The sequence below is a fragment of the Passer montanus genome, unplaced genomic scaffold (genome assembly GCF_014805655.1).
Source record: "Passer montanus isolate IOZ18808 unplaced genomic scaffold, ASM1480565v1 scaffold23, whole genome shotgun sequence".
Lineage (NCBI taxonomy): Eukaryota > Metazoa > Chordata > Aves > Passeriformes > Passeridae > Passer > Passer montanus.
Window position 1 is genome coordinate 5,469,746 of NW_024366926.1, and position 26,790 is coordinate 5,496,535.

Here is a 26,790-nt window from a genome sequence, read left to right on the forward strand (position 1 = left end):
TGTTGTTAGGAGGGTTTGTTTTAAGAAGTAAATGTATACCTTTTTCAGCTTGGGAAATACACTGTCTACAATGGCGCATGAAAAAACTGAAAAAAGTTGCTTAGCTGTCCCCATAGCAGAACATTCCCTGGATATTTGCTGTTTGCACTGCAGGAAAGAAAGCTCTCCCAGATTACTTTTCACAGATTTCTTTTTGTTTGGGGGATGGTCTTATTTTGAACAGTGTTGCTCAGTAATATCTTTGTTTGGAAGGATGCCAAGCTCATCCAGGGCAGCACAGGCAGCTCTTCCCATTGTAGGGCTTCCAATTAAACTAATGCTACCAGCTGTGTGTTCTTTTGTCTGCCCTGGACTGGGCTGTGGTATTGTGCTTCCCACTGTATCTCTCCAGCAGAGCCTGTTGTGTCCATATTAATAGTCTGGGCAAGAGAAGGGGGGCTATGAAGCATTTCAGAAAAGAGAGGAGATGTAAAGGAATTCTGGTGATGTGAGTTATTCTCAGAAATGGGCCTTCTAACCTTGAAAAAAATGGGTGTGGGGAACACAAGCTTTCATTTAGATCATGCAGAAGTGCTCCACAAAGGTGACAAAGTATCATAATCACTAAAGCATAAGGGAAATCTGACTACTACTCCCAAATTAGTCATGCAATAATCTTCAGATTCGCAGTCCAGTGTCAGGTCCTCTAGGTTTTTGTTTCTAGGCATTGGAGGCAATGGGGTGAAGTAGGTGGGGAAAAATAAAAATTAAAAAAGAAGAGATGGACGAGGTGAAGAGGAAAAAAAGAGTTATTTTGCCTGGCTGGAGCAGATTCTGAGGAGAGGGGAACTGGCAAGGGGAGGATGAAAGCAAATGCTCTCTAATGTTCAGGGCTGGAAAAATCAGATAGGAAAGAAAGTTAGACCTGAGATAGAATGGAAGGCAAAAGTGCAAGACAGTCTGATTTATAGCAGCAAGGAAAGTGTAATTTTTGTCAAATGTCATCAAGTTCAGTGTTTTATCCTCTTAACAGGAAAATTACCCTAGTTTATTTTGAGCAGGTTCAAAAAACGATAAATGCTGCTGATCAAGGTTTTAACAGGTTTTGTTGATGGTGGTTTTTTCCCCCCCAGCACTTCTACACAGACTTGCAGAGAACACAGAATTAGAGTAAATCCCTCTAATTTTATCAGGATGTTATCTTCTGATAAAATTATATTTAATTTTATATTAAGCTGCTTTAAGACTCAGCCTTTTTGTTTCCATATAATTGCTGCTAAGCAGCAATTGTCTGCTCTGCAGCAGGCAAGCTTGATATTGAAAGGGCATCGGAGAGTATGTGCTGCCTAGTAGTTCCTCAAACAGTGCTGGTTAAGGAAATCAAAGATCCAGAAACAGTGCAAGGGTGAAGGGACAAAGTAAGGGATGAAGCTGTCATTGTATACTGAGTAATATGTCCTTCATCATAAATTAGGTCATCAAATGGAATCTACCAATGATTGCAATTGAAATGGAAAGTTTTCATTTTACTGAATGGATGAATGGAAATTGCTTGTGCAACACTTTGAGCAAGGATGCTGGCAGTATATGAGATTTGGCTTATGTTGGTGGGAGTTCAGCACAAATTAAAGAGAATATTTTGGTGGCATTCTTGGAATCTATGCCTCTGTTTCCTTCCATTTTTTATTTTCCAGTAGGCTACATTACCTTTGTAGACAGACATCCCTGCTGAGACACCAGGACTCTAGAGGTCAGTTTTGTGATGTGTATCTAGCCTTTTCTCCAGTGAATGTCACTGCCTAGCCTTAATTGATTTTAAATTTCTTCTTTCCCTGCCCCTTTTCACCTCTTAGTACACTTTTCAAACCTTTCTACAGCAGTGCTGCCTGGCACAGCCTCCTTTTTCCAGATCTGTCAATACTACAGCCTCTTTTGACGTCTCAACCATAGGCACCCTGAAAACATCCTGTGCATTTTGGGGAGTATATTCAGGCTTACATCCTAACAGACATGTCATATAAAGCCACTCTTCAGCTGAAGATTTGTGCCTGTGTAACTTCTTTAAAATGGTGGGGTGGCTCTAAATGTTTTTTTAAAAGTTCAGTCTTCTTGAAAAGCTGGGAACTATCATTTGTCTGAGACAAAGCCTGGGCACAACTGTTGAGTGCCAGGTAAAAACTAGATTTGAAAAATAAATTGAAAGCAGAGTTTAAAAAATATAGGAAATTGTACTGCTGTTTCTCTGCCTGATGTGCTAACCTGGCAAGACACGTGTTCTCTTTGTGCCTCTGTAGAATTGAATGGAAGAGCTAAAGGTTGGCATGCAGGAAAAAGTAAATAAATCGGGACATTTGTCCAAAAAGAGAAATTGTGGAGCCTTCTTTCTGTTTGGTGGCCTTTATAAGCTGTGGTTCTTTCAATCCCTCTAACTGAATCCTGCAAGCCATGGCATCAAAATATCTTTCTTGTATAAATCTTGCTTCCCTCCAAACTTGGGAGACTTTTAGTTCATTTTCTCAAGGCCCGGATTAATTATTGCATTTTAATGTGATGGATTTAATGCTACCGTATTTGGCAAAGCTTGTAGACAGGAAGATATCTGACCCAGAAAAGGCTCTCAAATGCTTTTCAATATTAAAAGTTCCAAAAATGGTTGTGGTGTTTTGTGCAACAGAGATGCAAATGTGCTTTCTGGTAATAGTTTTTAGATATCAGAAGTTTGGATTATTTTTCCCAAACAAAGAAATCCCAAGGCTTAGAAAGCACAGCTGCTAAGGCTCAAATACAAGTTTGTTTTACAGTCAGGACAAACCAAAATCCCTTAAAGGTTAATTACAAGTGAATTTAAAATACTGTTAGTCCGAGTTGTGTGTAATGTAGTGGCAGGAGGGAAATTTTTACTAACGTTTACAGAGAAGATGTAAATGAAGTGGAATTCTATAACCGTATTTAAAAAAGGAACAGGATAGACTCTGTTATCTGCATTGCAGAGGAGAATATTCTTTAAAATCCAGTCAATAATTTCCCCTCCCCCCACTTTATCCTCATTTCCTTCTGAAGAGTTTTCAGGATATATTAAAAATGTGCTGTCACTCTTCTAGAAATAATTCAGCTCTAAGTCTGGGATGAACCATTGTGTTATGAAGGAAAAATAATTTGCAAGAGCAGAATTGCCATCCAAAAGTGACTAAATAGATTTATTGGAAATTTGAGGCCTTGATCTCACTTGATCATGGATCTCATAATCACATTTCATTCTACTTGCATCTGAGATTATGAGCACCAAACAGAAAGACCTGTAGTTTATCTGTTTAAACTTCTTGTCACCTTTTATGGCTGTTTTCTTGTGAATACATTATCTTTCTGCAACATACTCATGGGTGGTTTGGGGAGCATTTAAAGGTGACAAAGACCAAAAAAAAAAAAACCCATGCATTTTGGGAGGAAGCAGAACATCACAGTCAAAGAAATGCAGATTTTAACCTTATTCCTTACCCTTTGCAACAGAGAATTTGCATGCTGTGGTCCCTCAATCTTCATCACGACCCTGAAGCTCAGAAAGGATTTGAGGAGCAGCCACAGCATATTCTCAAAATGAACAATAAATAATAATGTATATTTCCAAAGCTACATAGAAGCTGCCTAATATGCATTTATAAGGTCTCAGGTATTTTGACCCTTGAATCAGCTGTGTATCCTGGTTTGGATGTGGATTGGTACAAATAGGGGCAATGACTTTCTGGAATGCATTAATAAGTCCATTAGTACTCTCTTCATTACTACTCTGTGGGGAAAACCTGATGCTCCTATGGATTAGATTTTTTTTTTTCCCCTGCCCCCTGACCAGACTGTATGTTTCTGGCCATTTGGATGGAATGGAGAATAAATCTGAGTGTTCTTCCAGGGAACCTGTGATTCATCTGGGGGTGAATTGTACAGGCTCCACAAGAAAGTAAGAAGATAAAAATGTTTTTGTGGAAAGACTGTATTCACCTTTAACAGAAATCAAAGGAAAGCAAATTTGGCCCAATTGTATGGAGCTCTCCTGGTGACAAAGTCCTTGGAGCATTTTCAAAACATAGAACAGATGCACAGGGTAACAAACTGTTTATAGTCTCCATCCCAAATCGGAGATATCAGTCAAGAGAGGTTTTCTTCCCCAGATTCACATTCAGATAATTAGCTTGGAGGCATTACACTTCATGGATAATATGTGGAAAACATCCAGGAGCACTGAGATTGAAATGATGTCAGCTTTGAAGAGGACATCCAGGGCAATGACGCTGAGGTGTGCGACTGGCCCATGGGACCATGATTCTGGGAACAGTGTTCAGATCTAATTTTTGTACACTCAACATCATCTCAAACACTGCTACTTTTCTGGAAGGAGCCTGGTGGTTTCTAAATGACAGAAGATTAAAAGAACCGTAGAATATGTGTCTGATTATTTAAAAGGATCCTACCCACAATTTATGCACAGCATTTAGCATTTTCAAAAACGTAGTGTTAAGAGTTGGCCTGACTTTGTTTAACCACCAATTTAAGTGGGAGCAGAATTGGACTGCTATCCACATTTTTAGAGATCCTGCACTACTTTTTTTCAGTTTGGCTCATCAGCTCACAGTAGATCAGGGTGATGTGTTGTGATTTACTATTAGAAGAACATGGGAGAAATAAAAAAGAAAATTCTCTCTTTCACAGCAATAGTTAAAACTCACTAGTCCCTTTTTTTTTTGGTCCTTATTTATTCATACATCTGTTTTTAACTTGCTCTTATTTATAGATTTTTGGTTTTTGTTTTCTTTCTACATTACAGCAACTAGTAGTTATTTAAGGACCTACCATTGTTTCCATTTTAGAGAGAACTCATTTTAGGGACACATTTGTTACCATAGCCATTTAAATTCTGCTTTGCTGGAAATGCTTGTACAAGCTGATAGCCTAGATATAAATTATTTATTTCCAATTGAATTGGTTGTGCTCTTTATTTAAAAAAATAGCACACTAGCCACAAAATTACGTTTTTTATTTTCTTTAGATGCCTGCCAAACTAGCAAGAGATTTTACTCTAAAAGATTGCTTTTTTGTTACTGGCGATTGGCCCACCAGCTTTGGAAATACAGAAACTTTGCATTTTGAAAAAAGGCCAAGATAAGCTGGAGAGTTAAACGTAATGCTGAGTGCATGTCTGCATGTGCTATACATGCTATATATATAGATATATATACATAATGGTTAAGCATTTTAAGTAATCTTACTGATATTCTTCATATTCTCTCTATGCAATGATTAAAATAATGTGATCAGTTTTATTCCTTTAGCTGGTGAAGATGCAGTTGTTAGGAACATCTGCTGCATGGTGGTCATAAGAGTGCACTAATATTTGGACAGCTTCTTTTTAAATGTAGCTTATAGTTGTAATCAATATTTTAGAAACACTGTTACTGAACTTCTGCTTTTCCTGTTAAATCTGCAGTGGAGCTATGTACAGGTTCATCTGAGTTTGGCATTTCTACAAGGCATGACTGGGGACTTCATAGACACAGCAATATTTTTATTTATCTGCTTGATGGCAAACTAAAATTCCTTGATCATATTGGCAGTAGACTAAATACCAGCTTGGAAATACAATCAACCAAGGAGGTTGTAGTAAATTAAATTGCAACAGAGTTTTGAATGCCAAGATGGCATTCAAGTGTGTCTGTATATACATACATATACATATACATATACACACACATATATATGTGTGTGTGTGTATATATATAAAATATATATGCGTGTATATATATGTGTATATATATATGTGTGTGTGTGTATAGATATATATATACACACATGTGGGTTTTTTAACATAGATGGGGCAAAACAAAACTTGGATATTTTAGGCTCAGGAAAAGAATGCAACCAGGATCTCAAATATGTTGGAGCTATAGCTTTTAGTCCATTGGTAAGATACACTTGAAAGATTTGGATCACTAGGAAAAGGATTTAATAGAGCTGGTGTTACTGAGGGGGGAAAAAGGCTTAAGAAAGTTTGTAGAACTCTTGTGCTTTTTACCAATGAACTCTTCTGCTGGAGACAACAAAGTTCTTCTTGGCTGAGAAATATTTGAATGTCATAGATGATGTTTTTACATATTACATAGGCTTTACTTAGTATGTGTATATACTGCAGAAACTATTTCTGTTCAAAGAATAATCCAGTCAGTCTGACTCAGAGGTGAACTCTCAATTCAGGCACTGATTTTCTAGAAAAAGCTGCCTCTGAGATATTGTCCCTTGTCCAGCAGCTAACTCTCTGTGTATTCACTAGTCTCTAAGAGTGCAGCAGTAAGGTCTATTTGTGCATAATTAAGTGCATATAGTTCCAATCCAGCACACACAATTCTCATAAGCACATCATGGACAGGGAGACACCCAGGCAACTTCAGTCCTGAGGCTGTACTTCTAGCAAATGATGCAGTCTAAGGGAGAAGATTTTCATCCTTCATTCAGTTTGTTTGCCAGTATTAAGATTTGGTCCTGTGGAGCTGAATGTTCCATGCTGTTTTCTTCCTCTTCATGTTTCAAAAACAGTTTTCATAAAAAGCATGTCTCCCACTTCATGGCATTACAGGGAGTGGTTATTGGGAGTCTGGAAGTTTACCTGGAAATTTAGACATTTTCAAGCAATTTCTAGAATTTCTAGAATGCATTTTGACTTGGCTATATTTTTAAAAGTCAGGTTTCAGCGATTGGAGGGTTACTACCACATATTTTATCTGAACAAGTGACATCAGAGGTGAAAAACTTAATATTTTGTTGAATTAGGCTTTTGAAAAATCTAACTTTTATTTATATTAATTCTATCAATATCTAGCAATATGGCAACAGAAAATAGTTTTTTTCTCAAGCAGTAGCATTCTTACTGGGATATGCAACCTGGATACTGCAGTCCTTGGTACAGGAAAACTATATAAAGAAATAAATTCAGCATCTCCCTAAGAATTTAACTTGACAAGCCTTTTATCTTTGTTGAAAGTGATGGTAAAGGACCGTAGCAAGTACCATAAAAGATAAATAGTTATTAAGATTGTTTTGAAATGTTCCAAATTTTAGAAACATATGAGATACCAATAACTTTTTTGTCCCATTATCAATCATATTTTTTACTTTCCTGAAGAAGGATACTTGAAATTATCAAAAAATGTATTACCTTTAACCTAAAGTCCACAAGCTGAGCTCCATTCAGAGCATGTAACAAAGGGAACACTTTATCCTAAGCCAAAACACTTTGAAAGCTCTGTATGTGAATGCTCTCTCTCCCATATTTATTTGCATGAAGGAATTCAGAAGGGCTCACGAGCAGCAAAGCCTCAGCAGCAGCATGAGTAGGCCCGCACCTTAAACCTTTGTATGTTCCAGATCTCTGTCTCTTAATGAAAATAATGCTCTGGCTTTAGGAGAAGGTAGTTCTCAGCACTCATGACCTCTGGTGCTGTCCTTTGGCTTCAGAGTCAATCCCTGTATGGGCCTGATGTGGAACTCCATTCCTCACACTGTAAATATTCCCATTGAGATCAATAGGTGTGTTTGCAAAGTTACTCACTGTGAGTAAGAGCCATATGATGTGAGACAACAGGTCTGGCACTAAAATATGTTTTTATATATTTAGGTGAATATATTCTCACATGTGGGTTTCTTATTTTGGCCTGCACCTGTTGTGTGTGCAGAATAGTCCTGCAGAAGATATAATTGTACAGTTTAGTGTTAGATATTCATATGTAAACGCATGTTGGTTTTTACCATCCCATTACTCATTTACATGTATAAGCAGGTTAACTGCTTGTGTAACTTTGCCAGTGAAAAATTGACTTTCAAAATTTAGCCTTGGGTGTGTTCTGGGGAATTATGCTACAATCCGTATTATTTCTTCATTCGAGGTCTCCAGCCTGTTAGAAACAGAGTATAACCCACTTGATTCTGATTCACCAGGTAACCCTTCAAAATTACAGACCTAATGATTATAAATTTCTTTGATGTTTAGTGATTGCATCAACATTGTTCGTGGTAAACACCATTTTAATGTGGATGTCACTGATATTGTACTTAAAGGTGTCTACTGTAGGTAATAGAACCATTTGTTAGTTTTAGGGTGTTATATTTTGCACAGTCAACTTAGTGTCTTTCTTAAGGAGGTGAGGAAAGTAAGCATATAGAAACTGTTCACTAAATTTTAAAAGCATTTTGCTATTTATATGACCAGCTTGGGGGCAAGAGGAAGGTTGTTTGTCTTCTAAAGAAAAAGAAAAGTTTATGTGAGATATATGCACCATATATACATATACCTCTTCAATCCCAGAAGAAATTTCTTTTTTCCTTGGACAAGTTAATGCACATAATGCTGTTCAGTTGTCTTTGAAGGCTGACAGCAAGCCTGAGCTGTTATTTCAAGTTTTCCCTGTATAACTCAAAGATAGTATTATTCATGGAGCTGTTGTGCTAGACTTGGAAGAGTGCTTATCTCCTTGGGTGGTCATGTTAATTCCATAGCCAAAATCAGTTTTTAGTGTTTTTGAGAAGATCGAGTGATGGATCTTATTTCTAAGGGAAAATTCATTTCTGATAGGGTGAACAGGACAGTCTTCCAGCTTAGACCACAAGACACCTCCAAGTGAATGGACTAGCTTTGTGATTTTGATGAATTTTAATGATGAATCTGGGTTACTCAATATGAAAAATGTACCCATATTTTCCTTGATTGGACGTGCTGTGTTTCAGCTCCCTGTGTGTTTCGACAGCAGAACAGTCCGTGTGCACTGAATTGCGCTCACTCCCGATATCTCTGTGTTTTCTTACAGCCTGTGACCTGATGAACCAAGGCATCTTGGCCCTCGTCAGCTCCATTGGCTGCACGTCAGCAGGATCCCTGCAGTCTCTGGCTGATGCCATGCACATCCCTCACCTCTTCATCCAGCGCTCCCCGGCAGGAACGCCGAGGAGCGGCTGCGGGCTCACCAGGAGCAACCGCAACGATGACTACACGCTCTCTGTGCGGCCCCCTGTCTACTTAAATGATGTCATCTTGAGAGTGGTCACAGAATATGCCTGGCAGAAATTCATTATTTTTTACGATAATGACTATGGTAAGTATTTATTTATCAGGGTGATTTTTGTCAAATCCATAATCCTGCTGAAAATTGTCACACTACGGCTTTATTGTTTTGCAATAGATTATGTTTTGCTTGTGAGCATTTATGGTTCTGGCACCATTTCACAGCACCTCAGAGAAATCTATTTCTAAAATCCATCAACATTTACAGGTTTATTTGATAATGTCTTTGTTAGAGTTAGCTGATAAATTAAGAACTTATGTGTTTTTCTATTCTACTTGTGTTAATGAAGCATAAAAGTTTTTAGCAAGCTCTCTTGTTTTTTTGGACAGTAGAAACATAAAATGACAATTCAAGATGCAACCTGTAAGCTTTGCATTCTGTAGATTTGTTTATTTTGTGGTGAATGTTTTCTTTTTGTTGTCATATACTTTCTGGCCAGAATTTGAAGCGATGGAGAATGTAGGTCAGAGGTTTGGCAAGAACAAGGTGCTAGTCACAAATATAAAACATGTAGAAAGAAGTTCTCGAGAGTGAAGAAGTTGAGGAGGAGAAGGGCTTGGACAAGACAACATTCCCTCTGTTTTGAGTTCATTCAGTGTTCCTGAAAGGTGCTGAATTGGTGGTTTTTGTGTGATAGAGTAAGTGTGACACAGATGGCGGTGTCACAAGACTGCGCCATCCAGGTTGGTGAATCAGCCAGTTTTGGTCCAGATATTTTCTACAGCTGACAGGAGAACTGAAAAGATTTCTCCAGTAGACTGCATTATTTAAGAAATTTAACAATCTTTATTTCTGTGAAAAATTGCTTTGCAACCAGACCTGTTTTCTTCAGATGCATCCAATATTCATAAGTAATCATGACTGGCTTGGATGAGCATTTTAAAACTTGCGTTCAAAGTTTAATCTTTAAGTTATAGAAAAATGCTCACTTCAGCGATTTACTGTGCTTAATATCTGGTTCATTCAGGTCAGGTGTTATTGATTTTTTTTCCCCTGCCTACATAATAAATTCTTAAATTAGAAGACTAGAAAGTGATGAATAGGAGAATTCTTGTCTATAACAAAGCAGCACCTAAAAGCATCGGCCATGGGATAAGTAAAACACACAAAAACCCCTAAAAAAATGAACAAAAAATCTAAAAATCTTACAGCAGAGTATTTTTGCTTAGAAATTATGAGTTTATGTATTTAACTGCCAGGTACCTGTGAAGACAATTATAAACTTTTAATTAAGGAGTATCTTTTTTTTGCCTCAAGCAAATTTTATAATTAATATCTTTGAATAATTATATTTGAAAATACTGGGTTTAAATTATTCAATTTTCATTATTTAATTTAAAAATACAGTTCAGATGCCATGCTATTTTGTCCTTGATATCTGGGTAAGAACTTCATAATGGTGTGACTTATGTAATGCCGATGCCTGCCTGCCTGCCTGCAAGGAATAGTTTTAGAGCAATAGCTCACTCAGTGACACATCATCCTCAGTGTGACCTGTGGCAAATATTTAGTCTCTGTACCAGCCTCTCTGGCATTCAGAACTCAGTAGTCAACATGTAATGATGTAATGCCATACTAACCAAGACAAACTGGTAATCTTGCTCTGATTAGTGATCACCATCACAAATATTAGGAAATGGTGCAAAAAACCACCAACATTCTGCATTTAGTATACACTGAGCAGTCTGTCCCCTTTCTAACCATTTGTGCGGCTTCAGTATTTGGGGGGGTGGGGGGAGTTGGGTAGGTTGTTTTTTTCGGGGGCAAGGGGTATGCATACATAGTTTGAAATTAATACCATAGATAAAATGGTTTTAAATGTAAGTTGATTTTTAAATTAACCTGTGACTCAGAGTAGAGCTATTAGCTGTGCAATGGTATGCTTCTTTAGACTGTATCCAGCTAAATTGTTGATTTCAACAGCCATCCTAGGGCAGCAAGAAAGTTCTGTATTCTTTTGCTTCCTACTGTTTCTTTATAAAATTTTATAAATATTTTATAAAGATGCTCATTTCATTGATGGCTTTCCCTTCTATTTTTAATAACAAACAGAGCCGACCTTTCAGATCACCATCTCTAACCTGAGGCCTCTCATTCTTTCCTTTGATCACTGGCTCTCCATTTCTTTTTCTTGCTCCTACTGGAATGCCCCTCTAATCCTTTGCTGCCCTGTTTCAGGTGAAGCCATTAGGTTTCACCATTAGGTTTCAAAACCACTGTGTTTTGCCTGTTCACAGTCCTTTTACCCAGTTTTTGATCTATGACAGCCGTTTTTCACAGACACCTGATGACATTTTTTGATTAGTAGCCCCTAGAGGGTAATCTTTCCAGATTGTTATAAATACTAACAAATTATATCACTTTCTCCCCTTTTCCTGCTATTTTATTGATGAACTGAAAAATTTCTCATATGTTAGCAGTTCGCATTTTCTCTTCCTGGATTCTCTATTGGTGGAAGAAGAACTAACAGAGAGAGGGACAAAGAAATTAATGGCATGAAAAGAGAAACTGGAATCACTTTTTAGTGGATTACAGAGTGGATAAGTGTGAATTTAGTATTTACCATGCTTTGAGCAGCAGGTTGGACAGTGTGAGGTTCTGAAATTCCGTCCAACTCTAATAATTCTGTGATGTTTGAGAAAGCCACTCTTTAGATGGGTCTCTAAATGTGAAATACTTTTACAAAAGAAAACTATTCAAGCATCAGTTTGAATTTTAAAAAAGAGACTTGGCCCAAGAGCTCCAGAAGACCCTGAGGAAGGGAATATTTTTGTTAGCTTCTATGTCTACTTCAGAAAGAAATCAAGACTGGGCATGGAGATATGGGATGGAGGTCCAGGAATAATCCATCCCTTTGGTCAGCATCAGTGCAGCTAAGAGTGGTCGCAATTTCCTCTGGAAGATCCCAGTCCTGAACCTTAGCTTGCCTGAGAGGTTCTGCTGCAGTGAGATTTATTCATTTTCTCAGCTCATACAGACCTAAAATAAAAGTTTTGCTAAAAGCTTTGCTCAATGTAACTGCTTGCAGCAGTTACTATTAGACATTTTAATAGAACATTTAGTACTAAACATTAAAGTAGGTGGGAGTTCAATACCTGCATTAGAATTGATTTCATATTAGGAAGAGATTATTGATATGCTGTGCACAGCTGTCTGCAAAAGTGACACCTGTGCAAGCAGCAATTTCTTACACTGGTGATATTTTTTCATCTGCAGCAATCATTCCTTCTCAAGGTGTGTATCATAACATGAAGTGGTGTGTCCATAGCAGTAAATGACACTTGACAATAAGGGAATATAAATTCTGGTGTCTGTTCATCTTTTTTTTTTTGTCATTGTTGCCATATTTTTCTAAATTAGAAAACGTGAAAGCACTAACAGACTGACTGATTCCAGCAACCAGCAGAATTTCATACTTTCCAATAAATTATTTTGTATAGTCACTTAATTTAATTATTTAAAACAAAATACTTTAGTTGTTTAACTGAAATTATTTCCAGCAATAATTTCACTCTGTGGAAGAAAATGGGCCTTTCATATTTAAAACAAATTTTCCTACAGTAAAATTAGGATCTTATCCAAAGTCCATACTGTGTTAAACCAGTTGCCTTGTGCTTTTAATATAAGCTGCAAACCTTTATGTGTCAACTTATCAAAATCCAAGGTTTTAAATCCTATCTATAGAATTGCTTTTGAATTTTATCTTGCAGTCAGTCATAGATTGCTATCCATTATCATAGAATTTTTTATGATGGAAATGTTTTCTGCAGATCTGAGAATAATTTCCTCTCAGTTAATCCTACTTAAAAATCTCAAATTCTTATTTTGAATGTAAGTAGATGAGTATATTCAGTTTTACTGTTTTAACACTACTCTACTAACATCTAAATCTTAGAAACTTCAAGTCTACTTAAAGGTTCTTTACTGACAAGGAAAATTAAGTCTTCAAAAGAAGCAATTCTTTCATTAAGTCATAACTAACTGGATGTTGAAAAAGTGAGGTATAAATGCATTTCTGAAATAATTGACATCTAAGTTTTCAAATTGTTTCTTTCCAAGAAATTTGAAGATAAGCTGACTATTTTAGAGGAAAACAAAGGACACCTCGATGATTGTAAAAAGCCTTATTTTCCTACTGTTGACTTTGTTATGCTAAGTAAAGACTTCAGAAAAGCCATAGTCTTTTCTAAGTGGTAGAGCGTCCCCAGTAACAAATGTAAGGCCAACATACAGTAGGAATTAATGAGTGGGGATGTGAGAAAAAAAAGAACATCTTAAAATGAGCAGACTTAGGTAATATTTGCTGTATTTCATTTACTATAATAGTACCTTTAGTGTATAAATTCAGATGAACTTCTGAAAATCAGAACAAGTTGTCTTTTCCCCAATCCTTGCACTCTGCGAGCACGATCTAGAGCAAACTCCCAGTGCTGTTAGTCCCCTTGTATTGTGGTTTTGTTCCTTCTGGTAAAACAAGCTAGGGCCTGTCCAGGACATGTAATCTGATTTTGTTTAGGAAAATTTAATACATGGATATTAAAAGCATTCAAGAACAATTCTGCACTTCTTCAAAGGCTGTTAAAGAGAGTCTTCTCACGGAGATAAAGAGTAGGTGGCATGAAATGCAGCAGAATTATGCAGTAGACTGATGCCTTTCTCAAACTGCTATTAAAATTACTATCCACACAGTATGTAGAAGCCAAATCATTTAAGCAGTCAAATCAGCTCCTACTCAGTTCATTCTTGAATGCTCAGCTCAATGTGTAGGATCACTGTGCAGAGGGTGTTTGTGCATCTCCTCCTCACAACCAGAGGTAGAGACTGGGAAGCTCCTCCTCTAGTCTGAATTCCTCCTTAGGAGCATCAGCACCCTTTGAGTGAAGGCATTTTCAGATTGGACACTGTAAATGTGTAACTTATCCCTTTGGAAATTGCCAAGTTTGGATTTGTAAAAAGAACCACTGCCATCTGTAAACATTTTGAGCAAGTTTGCCAAGTTATTAATCTCTATGGTTTCAAGTTCAAAGCGAGCAAAATGCAGTTTGTACCAGGAAATCCTACCTGATCCACAGACTGGCCCATGACAGTGGCCAGTCACAACATGAAAGACATCCAAGAAATTTGAAGATAAGCTATAATCTCTATGGTTTCAAGTTCAAAGCGGGCAAAATACAGTTTGTACCAGGAAATCCTACCTGATCCACAGACTGGCCCATGACAGTGGCCAGTCACAACATGAAAGACAGAAACATTTCACTGAATGAAAGAGTAATTTGAGACCACAATGTGTGAGCCCAGGCCATATAGGTAGACTGATTGAGCTGCAATCCCGGCATACTGTTGGGTTTTATCTCTGTGGTGTATCAACAAGGGATAAGCTTTTGCAATTCGTGTTTTACTCTCGGGCAGTTTACAGCTCACTGTATTTTCCAGGAAAAAAATGTAGATACTTTTCTGTAGTAGTAAATTCTTTATGAAGAAACCAGTCAATCACTGCAAGAACATAGTTGTGAATCTCGTGCAATTTACAGCGTAGGTACCTCTGCATGTCTAAGATGAAAGACAGAAAGTCGAGCTGTTTGGAAACATTTATTTTTAATGTTTTGTTGCTGCTAAAGTTGATAGAAAGATTCTGCAGTCTTACTCTTGAAAGGCTGAGGGAAAATTTAAAAACCCTTCTGTATTTTATATTAAAAGAAAAAAATTCTCAACCCCACTTCTCTTTCCCAATTTTAGGCCTAACCTTGTGTATTTCATCTCAGCATGCTTTTGGTATACAACCATCACTGGAGATGCTTGAAATATTTACTGATTCCAGAAGTGAGATATCTTTCCTTACAGTTTTTTGACCTTCCAACTAATACTGCAAATATTTGACAATGGATATTTGCCATTCCCTTAGGCATTAATTTAATTTTAACTTTTGTAAAGAAGAGGAAAAAAAGCAAGCATTAAGGCTATGAAGGGGATTTGCTCTTTGGGTCTGAAGGAGGCATTCCCATAGGAAACAGAGGTTGAAGAAGTAATTGTCAAGACTTGGCTGGAGCAGAAGGGAGGAGGTTAGCAGTAAGAAAGACTTTAGTGGGCATCTGTCTTGGAAAACTTCCTCATGGATCTCCTTTCTTGCTCCTGTATCATATACAGGGGTTTCAGATTATTTCTACACAGGGAAAGGATGAAGGCAGCAGTGTGAGGTACCTGGCCAGTAGAAGGTGTCTCATGCTCAGTCTGAGAGAGGATCTTGGAGAAAGAGACAAAATAAAGTAGAATCATAAGGAGAGAGCATTGACATGTGCACTACTGAGGAGTTCAGCCTAAGTAAACAAATCTGTGAAACTATGAAGATAAAGGAACATTTTTCCCATCCCTACCCCAGAAAGGTAGTGGTTGTCAAAAAATTGAGTGTAATTATATAGAATTGTAGTGGTGTTCTTGAAAGATCCCAGCACAACAGGGATTATACCTGGAATCTGACAGGCTGAGTTGCTTGCAGAAAGGCAATCTCCTGCATTTGAAGAGCAGTGATATTCTGAGGTGATGCCCATCTCTATGTATGGGCCTCAAATTCCCAGCATTTCCTTTAAAACCAGTATAAAATAAGTGATCTTGTGGATCAGTTTCCTGCACATACGTTTTCCAGAAATAAATATGATGACCACTGACATAGATGTGCTCGAAATCATAACATTTTCTAATTGTTTTAAGTTTTAATGCAAGTTTAATAAAGACTCATAAAAGAATCATGCTCTCTTTAATCGATTGCAAATGCTTATAATTACCCTGAGGCTGTTTTCAGCTGCTTGATGACTATAATATTCTCAAGTCTGTCTCCAGACAGTCTTAAAACTGTTTATTACTCATCTGGCTCTTTGCCAGCTTCCCGTACTCATTTGCTTCACTGTGCCTCAATAAACATGTAATTAATTCAAGCTTATTACTGAACTTTTTTTTTTTTCCATTAGTATTTATTACGTCATTCAGATAAGGAAAGGAGCATAAATTTTCATCTGTGTAACTTTAGTGTGTCAGGTGAGAGCTTCTGTCACAACTTGCATTTGCTGGTTGACTTTACCACTGCAAATTGAGTATATCATTTGGGCAACCCTAAAATAATTCAAATTCTGAATTTTTCTATAAAATTTCTCTAGTGCAATAGTGGACTTTTCAGCCACAGAACACTTAGAGGAATGTATGGCAAGAGCTGTAAGGGAATATGTAAGAAGATAAGAGTGTTTGTCACTCCCTCATGTTGCAGGCCTTAGGGAGGGGACAGGTAAAGTGGTGAAAGGTTTTGTGTTAGCAAGCTGGGGCCAAAATAAAACTGTAGGTGTTGTCCCAATGTTTTTGCAGTGGGAAAACTCTGTAAATGAGGTGTTATTTTGAGGTTTTGCAGAGGTACAAGATTTTATTTGTATATGCAACCTGCATCAGAAGAATAGTGATTTATTTAAAGAATAATTGAATACCTGAAGTTTGTACTGACATCTGCCACTGTTTGCTAAGTATTTTTCAATTCTTGTGACATTGTTCTGTCTTCTCAGAAGTATTAAAATTAAGTTTGTAAGTTTACAATTTGGCAACTAAATAAATGAACAGTAATCAAATGAGGATACTTTTGAGAAAAGTAATTTTTGCACATTGAATTGAGGAATTATTTCCCATCGGGGAAAAAAGCATGAATTTGGCATAATAACATCATAAAAGTCAATTAATATCATAAATTGAAAACAACTTTTCTCTGAGAGTTTTTAGCAGTCAAGAAAAAAAGGAAACAGAAGGAAAGAGCTAATAAGTATTTATAGCAGTATTCCTAAATCTTAATTTATCAGCTTCACTTTCATAGGTTATGTTTTTCACAGCACCAGACCACTCATAAAATATTCCTCTTTCTATGCTGTAAACTTTTAATCAACTGGAAATGCTCTTTAGGAAGGGATTGATGCAGAGCCAGAGAACAGTTTGTCTTAAGGAAGTTTACACATGCAATCATGGAGTGGCTTGGGTTGAAAGGGGCCTTAAGAACCATTGAGTTCCAGTGCTCTGCCCTGGGCAGGGACACCTCCAACCTTGAACACCTCTAGGGATGGGACATCCACAGCTGTGGGAACCTGTGGCAGTGCTTCACCACCTTCATAGTCAAGAATTTCTTCCCAGTATCTAATCCAAACCATCCCCCTTTTGAACTCCGTACTCCTTCTCCTGTCACTATAGTTCCTGGGGCCCCTTCTGGCCCCCCTGTAGCCCCCCTTCAGGTTCTGGAAGGTTGTTATGAGATCTTCACACAAGCTTCTCTTCTGCAGGTTGAACCCCAGCTTTCTCAGCCTGTCAATTATTCACAAATTATTCACTGGCCATTATCTTTATTGTTCTTTACTCCACCTCCCTGGAAGGGGATGCACAGCTCCTCATGCTTATGAGAACCAACAGGGAGTAGCAGTGACAGGGAGAGCTGATGAATTGTACAGACAGACTTCTAAAAAAAAACAAACAAAAAAAATTAGTTGCTATTTAATAAAGACTTCTATCTACACAGAAATATAAAGTTCTGTCCCAGGATTTGCACATAATTTTGTAAGTTTGGCATGATTTGAAGGCACTAGCAGGGAAAATTCATTACTTTGCAAGAGGTTATTTCACTCAAAGGCAACCCATAGAAGCCTTTTGGAAATCTCTAATGAAAACTGTAGTCACAAGAGAATTAAATGAAGGGATAGAAAGCAGGTTATACAATCAAAAGTACATGGATAGAATATATTGCCATGTCAGCCTTCATGAATGATCAGAATCTGACTTCCTTTTTATTTTTAAGAAGTTACAGTAAGAGCAGATACTCTGAAGGATGAGTTCTAGCTTCGTTCTTATTTATTTTTTTTATGTTTTGATTTTTCATCTTTCTTTCCAGTCAAAAAAAAAAAAAACTCAAAGGAAGCAATTTGTGTCAACCCTCAGTAAGGTTCAAAACTGAAGTCATGTAGGATTTGAAAACTGAAAATGCTTCATATCTTTCCCCCAACATAGATTCAGCTGCTCAAGACTATCTGTATTGATTTTGCTTATTTAAAGGATAATTAATAATGACTCATAATGTAACACAAAAGTAACTAATGTAAATGACACTTGAACAAACCTTTAAAATGGGGGTTATATAGACATTTCACTAGTGCTAAAATAGTTCATATCAAACAACAAAAATTGAAATCACCTGCTTATATTTTATTTTAAAATGGAAATATCATAAAAAAATAAAAAAGTATACAGGAGTATTTTTTTCATTTTTCTCAGTTCAGTGATACTAAAAAATTGGAGACAAGTTGTTGTTTTCTTTTTTATGTGTAAAGTTTCAGAAAATTGCAAATAAGGGGGGAAAATGCCCCAGTCATTTTTGCTTTTTACAAATGTTCACTTTTCTCCCAAGATATATGTCCACTTCTTAAGTTGCAGAAATTCTGATAATATAAATGAGATTTTATATGTCATTAAGCATTTGGGCTTGAATTTACTTCTCATGAGTTTGAACTACTGCTATAGTCTCTGAAGTTAGATCATCCAGCTGAAGTTTCTCAGGTAAGTGGTCCTTCTTAGTTCCAAAATGATAATATGAAAGAGCTGGGATGATTTTTTAAAATAATTAATTTTAATTTGGAGGTACAACAAATTACATAGCCTACTGCTGTGAAAGTAAAATGAAGGACTGTTACTCAATCATCCTGCTAAATTGTTGTTTTCCTGTGTCTGGATGATATTAACCATGTTAATAGAGATCAGCATGTGCACAGGAATGCAAACACTTTGTTCTAGTCTTTGCACTGAGTAGGGGCACCATCAGAGTCCAGCTGAAGCTGCACTCCTCCCTAGTGTACAGTGCATTACCACAGTTAATAGTTGCTGTCATGTTAGCCAGTGTTGTGGAAGAAGGAATCACTGTGGTAGACTTGTAAAGCTATTCTTGATAAGAATTTGAACAGTGTTATTTGTTATACAATGGCTTTTCTCATCATCTGTGCAAATAAAGTGGTCTTTTGTGCAAATCAGCCAGTGAATATTTATAACAGGCACATTCACCTTTACCACCACAGCTGAATCAGTTGGTATTTATCAGCCAGATACTCTGAGGAGAATGTTCTCACATCTGAAATGCCATCGGAGGGAGGATGAGCTAATGACTGTAAGTCAGGTTTGAGATAACCGAAGTGCACAGTGAGTGCCTTGTGATTTAGATGGAACACATGATACAGGTGGATGGATTAATTTATTACCATTAGTGAATACTGCCATCTTTCTCATCTCCTGATAATAGTGTGAACTGAAAAAAAAATTATGAGCTTTGCATCTACTTGTAGATGTTTCTTTTTAGTAAGGGTGTAAGAGGTACTTAGCTCATGAGTTATTTAATATTTGCCATTCATTTTATTCAAGTTATAAAATCTTCACTGCATATGCATCCTGGTATTCCTGTATGAGATGCCTGAAAACCAGCATATTTTGTTCTAGGATGCCCTGATTATTAGGCTTTCTCCAAAATGGATTAGGGGACTTACTCTCTCTGTATAGAACAGGGATGGCAACGGAAAGTTATGGGAGGCCAAAGAGAACAAAAAAGTGAGATGAGATCTGGTCCCATTATTAAACAAAACATTGTGCAAGAATCATAGAATGTTCTGAGTTAGAGGGGACCCACAGGCTCATTAAAATCCCACTCCTGGCCCCGCTCTAAACAGCCCCACAAGTCACACCATGTCCCTGACCCTTTCCAGTAAATGGTTCTTATGGTTTGTGTTAGGTGAGGTCTGAGTGGTCCTGCCAGGCTGCTCATTCAAGAAAATTTAGACCTGTAGCCTGTGAAGGGCACTTTTCCTGAACATGCTCTGTATTTAAGATACTCACGTGTTTCTTGTGCTTTCTTCAGTGTCAAAAAGATTGTTCAGTGAGAAGAAGGTGTGTGAGTTCATGCTTCATTTCCTAAATTCTTTCTTAGGTCAGAACACATGGTAGCTGACACAATAATGACAAGTTTGGTGAAGCTGTCACCCGAATTCAAATCTCAGCTGGAGCAGTGTTATGCTGAGTACCTGCAATTGAATCTATCAGCCAGGTCTGCAGAGCTTCAGAGGCCTTCAGCTCTCCTCTGCAGGACGCTCTGCATGTGCACCTCAGCTGTGACCACAGCCAGGCTGCTGTGCCCAGTGCCAGACCAGCTGCACACCACCAGTGCAGGCCACGAGACCTGCCTACAGACCTCTGCCTTGTGGCATGGTTATGTATGCCCAGGAAGGACATGTCCAGCAGAGGCCTTGATAAATTCTGCTTGCTTTGTTTATTAGCATTTCCAAGCCAACTTCACAGCCTCTTAAACTGAGAACAGTTTTGGTTATAAGGAGAATGTTTGGAAATGCTTCTTTCAGATTACCAGCCTGGTTTAACCTTATGGGAGATGGTGACTACAGAGGGGTACTCTGTTCTTGTGCACACGTGTTTAGTCTGGAAGTGATGGCTCTCCAGTAAAAATCAGGAAAAACAGTGCTAAATAATAGTGGCATTGAGCTGGGAGAGGAGATAGCAGCTTTGACTTTAGCATTAATCTGTCTCTACATGCTAACTTTGGCTTTGATTGCTAAGGAGGATAATTAATACTGGTGATAATGGGGAAACTCTTCTGAATTTCTGGCAATGACTGCGACTCATCTTATTTAAATAGAAAGTAGAAATGTGACTTCTGGCTGGGCAACAGGTTGGTTGGCTAGCAAATTCAGGGCAAGAAACACCTGTGTTCCAGACATGAACAGTCTTGTGTCTCCACAGTAAAGCCATCTGTGCCACAGGTTGCTTGCCAGATTTTTCTGCAGAAGGAGTTTATCTATTAGAAAGATGATTCCACAGTTCGGTGTGGATATGTGCCACTTGCAGACAATCCACGCAGGAAAGATAATGCTGCCCATTCAGTGGCAGCATCTGTTCTTTGGCATACGCTTTGAATATGATCACTGCTAGTGACTCACTGCTGAAATATTGGAAGTACCATCGTGATTTAAATAGCATTTAAATTGCAGGGTGTTTTTATGTGCTTTCTGCTGTTTCACAGCAGCAGGTGAGCACCACCAGTATCTCCATTCTGCTAAGGGTAAGCTGAGGTATAACCAGAGTCAATATTTATTTCCTGCCCATGTCTCTGTGTTGTACCAATGCCAAAGACAGATTTAATAAAGAAGAAGTAGGAATCCTGGTTTGGTACATTTGTCATTAAATGGTGTTTTCCTAATAGCATATCACACAGATGCAATATGGTTGGCGCAGTCACCTAATAAATGTAGAGAACAATACTGGATCTCTTTTCTCCCATCATTTAGTGAAGAATCAATATATTGTTTCACTGTTATTATGCAGATCTTCATGGCAAAGAAAACCATTTGATCCTATAATCTGACTTCTGGGTCAACACAGATTATGCAGAATATCAGTCAATACCTCCAGTGTGTTTATAAACTGAAATCAAATGAAATTATGTTCTTTTTTTGAAAAAGAGCCAATGAAACTTTGTTTGGAGGCTCCTGCTCACCTGTTCTGGTGTCAGAAAATATATGGATTTATGAGACAGAATTTAAGCCTTTACAAAGGCATTCATAGCCTAAGTAAATTTTCTTCCTGGTATTTTGACAGCATATTTAGATTCTGTCTACATGTGCTCCTTGTGCTTCAGTGATTTTGACTTCAACTGATCAGTTTTACCTGTTATATGATTTAATTAGTCTGGATCCAGAGTAATACTCAGAGTGTATGAGCCTCAAGAACTTTAGAATGAAGGGGTTAAAGTAGAAAGTTATTTGATAATTTGCATAAAAGTAGACATATTTGTAGCACTTCAAATAATCTTGTTGGTATTTAAAGTGCCAAAAATTTCTAACATCTCTGATTAGATTGAATCTAATTTTCCTGATTTAGATATTAAATAGAAGCTGTAATTAGTATCTGATTCTCTTATGGAACTTTATTTTTAGGGCATGCATGCATTTTATTCACAGTTAAACTATCCTACAAGTGTTTAGTAATACTGATACTTTGGCAGTGTCTGGAGAGTGAGGTTTTGGTGATGAATGTCTGAAATAGCCTAAATGTTTAAAATACCATTTCTTTCCAGTTCATGGTATTCTGGAGCTCTAGACAGAAGACCCAGCTTGGGGACTGTGACGGACTTCCAGGACTAACCCTGTTGAATTACTCTTGGGTACTGTTTGATGATAAGCTGTTACATGGCTATTTCTTCATCATTTGAAGCATCTCAGTAAACTGGTGCTGGAGGAGGACAGCTGTTCAGTAATATTCCCTAGTTAGTTGATCTCTGCTGGTGGTGCAGGCAGGGCATTTTTTCTTCTGTGCAGACTGAACTTTGTTTTCCTGATACTACCTTTCGTGGCACCCCCCATAAGAAGAGCAGGGAGCAGGGGAAGTTGGTAGGTCAGGACAAAAGATCTGAGTAGCCAAGCTGTTGTGAAAGTCTAATTGGGAAGCTTTCTCAACTATAAGTTGTCTCATGCTGACACATAAGAAGCCTGTAGCTTCAGGTCTGACCATTCCCCTGGAAAATGAGTGATTGAGACAAGCAAATTCTGAGGAATTCCCTCAGAGTCTAGATCTAAGACTATGCATCTAGGAGTGACCAGATTGAGTATTCTAATGGGAGAAATATTTTCTGGTGGATTTTGACCATAAATGCCCTCCTAAACCTGAGGAACCTTAATTTTTGAAGAAATGTTTCTTCAGACATTTCTGTTTGTGTGGGGTTGCTGATTTCCTTTCTTTTCCCTTTCCCATAGTGTGTGTTTCAGCTAGAGTCTGTCGTGTTGACTGCAGGGCTATTTCTTTCTCCCCTGAGAGCAGTTGGATGTGTGGGAGGCTTGCATGCCAGTAGGGAAAGAAGGATGTCCTGATGTCCTGATGTCCTGTCTGTGACACCAGGTCAGAGTGACTGCTGGAAGGAAGAGTCACCTCAGGCAACTGTTGGCTTAGCTCCTGAAAACAGATTGAGAATCTGCAGTGGTGTCTAGGGGTGAGATAATGAGGACTCAGTGAGGCTGAAGGGATTTTCCTAAGGTCCAGAAGGCCCTGATCTGACTTGTGAAGTCCTTGAATGATTTTAATTTTCAAGCATAATCTTTGGAGTTTTAGTTAAAGCCATTCAAAAGAGCAAAGGGAAAGAAAAAGTCAAGCATTCTTGTGGAATTCAGTGCTGGAAAAAGCCTTTCCAAAGGCTTGGGCCAGCTAGAGGCAGCATAACAATGTGAAGAGTACCCAGACATTTCAGTTTGGTAGACTATAAATATATCACAAGCCAGATGAAAAAACTCAGTCATCGTTTTGCTGATCAAGTCTTCCTTTCTAAGTTATTCTTAAAAAGGGTTTACCTAGAGTATGCCAGAAAGCTCTACAGGAGCAGTTTGCTGGGGAAAATTTACTAAACTCAGCCAGTTATATCAGATGAGACCAGGCAGTATCATTGCAACAACCGTACATGTGGCTTTTGTTTTGTTTTTGAAGAAAATAAGTAGTTGTAAAGTTTAGAACAACATTAAGACTTTTTTCTGAAGGAACTGCCCAAGCTTCACTTAGATACATCAAGCTGCAAAGCATGGATAACATAGTTTTGAGTTTGACAAAAGAAAACAATCTCCTTCCTGCCTTTCTCATCCTCAGCTGTCCTCCAACAACCCTTGCCTGAAGGAAGACTTCTGTGTGACGGTCACCATTGCTCTATATGCTCTAAATTCCCTTAAGAAAGATTAGGACCAAGTGTGATGGTTGACTGGCCAAATTAGGAAAATTCCTGACTGTTTGTAGATTTGCTTTCTGATGGCTGTTTTGGACAGTAGCTGTTGCGTGGCCGTTCTTTCTCCTGCCTTAGTACTTTAAGAAAAAAAAAATGAGCATTGCTTAGGAAGAGGTTTAATGAATATTAAGGGAAAGCCTGTAGGGATCTATTGGGGATCTGCCTGACATAAAGTTTCTGTGAGATAAATGGAACAGTTGCTTGTGTCTTTTTTTCCACTTACTAATTAACATCTTACCTTCTGCTTTTTTTAGATATCCGTGGAATACAAGAGTTTTTAGACAAAGTATCTCAACAGGGAATGGATGTAGCATTACAGAAAGTAGAAAACAACATCAATAAAATGATCACGGGGCTCTTTGCCACTATGAGAATAGAAGAACTGAACCGCTACCGGGATACCTTGAGACGGGCCATTCTCATAATGAACCCTTCCACAGCCAAATCATTCCTGACAGAGGTATGTATTTTAATGACAGGTTATATTCTTGTTTTGCTGACCAAGAGCACAGTGGTCTGTCAAAAAAATTAGTTTATTTGACTTCATAATAGTAATAAAAAGAAACCCCAGGTAACCCCCCCCCAAGGTAAAGTTTAATTATTCTCTATTCAAAGATCAGCATGCAAGGGTGTTTATTCATGTTCCTAAATGTCCATGTACATTTAAAGAGACAACAAGTAAAACCATGGCCTCCATGAGGAAAAGCACTTAGGAAATATGGAGAAGAATTACCCCTTGCGTTTGAAGCTCAAAGGTACTGTATTGCCATTGTGACCCCCACTACTGAAATATTTACAGCTGAAACTTTTATTATTTAGAGAAATAATATGTATTTGTGGATAAAATGTGTTTATCTAATCTAAATTCTATTATTTTACGTGAAATGATGTTGATAATGTTCTCTTTTGTATCACTGAGTAGTAGTAAGAAGTAGTGGAATATGTGGAAGATTTGATTTGCATTAAGAATTTCAGATGATAGTCTAAAGTAATTGTTTCAAGTAATATGGAGCAGATTTTCAAAAGGTTCTTAGGGGTTTAGAGACAGAAGACCTGCATATTGCATTTGGCTATAAGTTGTACAGTCTTTTTTCCTGAGTGGCCTACTTGTTTTTGCATGGCACTGTGCTGTTTCAAATGTGGTTTTTCATGCATATATTTCATCAACCAAAAGTTTAAAATCTCTGTTTTGTTCCATAGAAACACATAGAAATACACTTTCTCACTTCAGTAATTTCTCTTTGGATCTGTTTCTAACTTGCATTACTTTTCTTCTGTACTTTGCTATTACCTCAGTCTTGAGAAATTCAATCTTAAAACCTACTTCTGCATAAAAAGTACTGCGCATCCAGTCTCAAGTGAATGCCTTTTAGGAACATTAGCTAGAAATTGGCTTTCTTGGTTTCTTTTTCAAAATTTTGTTTGCCCTTGGTTTTTTTTGGCTGGGTGTTTCACTGTCCTTGTTACATACTTGAAGCTTGCTAATTCTGAGTAATGAGGATCTGCTGCTCTATCTAAATGTGTGTAGTGCTTCATAAGATTTAAAGAATTTGTGAGCATATTTAGATTGTTCTGCGGTGTTTTCATCACCCATATCACAAGTGTTTTATTTTTTGGTAAGAGGCATTATTAGGTATTTCACATTGGAACTTGAAAGAAGCATGGTTGGAGGCTCGAACTACTATAACTCAGCAAACAAAACTCCTGTATTGCTCTTACAGAGAAACACTCTTAAAAAAAAAAAGAAAAAGATATGTGTTATCTTTTTTTTTTTTTTTTTTAGACACTTGGGCATTGTAACAAAGTCATTGTCATCTTTTGAAGGTGTTGCCAAGAAAGTAAACCATGTACTTTAGAGTTCTTACTTTGGCACTGGCCAAGTAAGGCTCCAAAAATCAAATATCCAGTAAAAAAAAACAACTAAACCAAATCCTCAATCCTCCTCCCTCCAAAACAACTCCTATACTAAACACCAAAAAAAATCCTAAAAAACAAGAGACTCATAATGTTCCTCCTTTTCTGGAATCTGTAAGTCTAACAGGGAAAGTCACTATCTTCTTCTGCAACTGTGGTTCAAAGAGAGACTCTCACATCATCTCCATATTGCAGGTTTTTTCCAGGATAGCAGCATTTATTTGGAATATAATATGTGACTGGTAAACTTACAGCGGGAGCCTCTTAATAAGAAGAGTTACTCAGATAGAAGTGTGGTTATTGCCATAGCTTTTTTGTGTTAGTGACAGGAAATGAACTAAAAAAGTTAGCTCCAGCACAAAGTCTTTGCACAAGAAGTTTGCAGGGATTGCTTTTCCAATGGATATCAAAAACTGTTATTTTGAGTCAAACCATCATCTGTACTATAGGGGCAAAGAAATTATAAAGCTCTCTGGACTGCCAATGGGCAAAGATATTCCTAAACAATTTAATGATCTTGATGATTCCAAAACCTGTGCCTTGTTCATGATCAGTTTAGCTGAGAAATTCAGCATAACCTAGTGGATTTAGCATGTAAACCTTACAATTATAATAAGAGAAAAAACTGTGTATGCAGAAAAGCCCTTTGGCTTTATCTGCCCAGTAGAATCTTTTGGCTGCCTCACTGGATTCAGCTGTCTGCTTCTCTCTCCAGACCTCACATAATCTCTGCTGCTTGGTCCCTTCTTAGATGACTGCTCTGGCTGAACCCTGTCATTGTTTAGCTGAGAAGAGGGTTCATTCACTCTGCAACAGCTGTAGTAAGCGTGGTCTTGATTACTATGCAAGTAACAGCTATTGCAGAGTAAATAGTCAGACACTGGCCTGTGTAAATAAGCAGTCTGTAAACTGGAGTTTGCTTGTGTAGAATTTATCTTTGTTCAGCCTCTGAAATTCTGTGTTTGAAATCTTTTTCTTCTT

General features: G+C 37.6%; 1 protein-coding gene across 3 annotated transcripts in view; it reads left to right on the forward strand.

The window, feature by feature from the left end:
* The window catches only part of GRID2 (glutamate ionotropic receptor delta type subunit 2), a 680,978-nt gene that overhangs the window by 386,975 nt on the left and 267,213 nt on the right, over positions 1-26,790 (forward strand). For all 3 annotated transcript variants that reach the window (XM_039710747.1, XM_039710749.1, XM_039710748.1), the window contains exons 3-4: positions 8,823-9,107; positions 24,150-24,355. In XM_039710747.1, the coding sequence (XP_039566681.1) occupies positions 8,823-9,107; positions 24,150-24,355 (491 nt within the window). The remainder of the gene's footprint in view (positions 1-8,822; positions 9,108-24,149; positions 24,356-26,790) is intronic.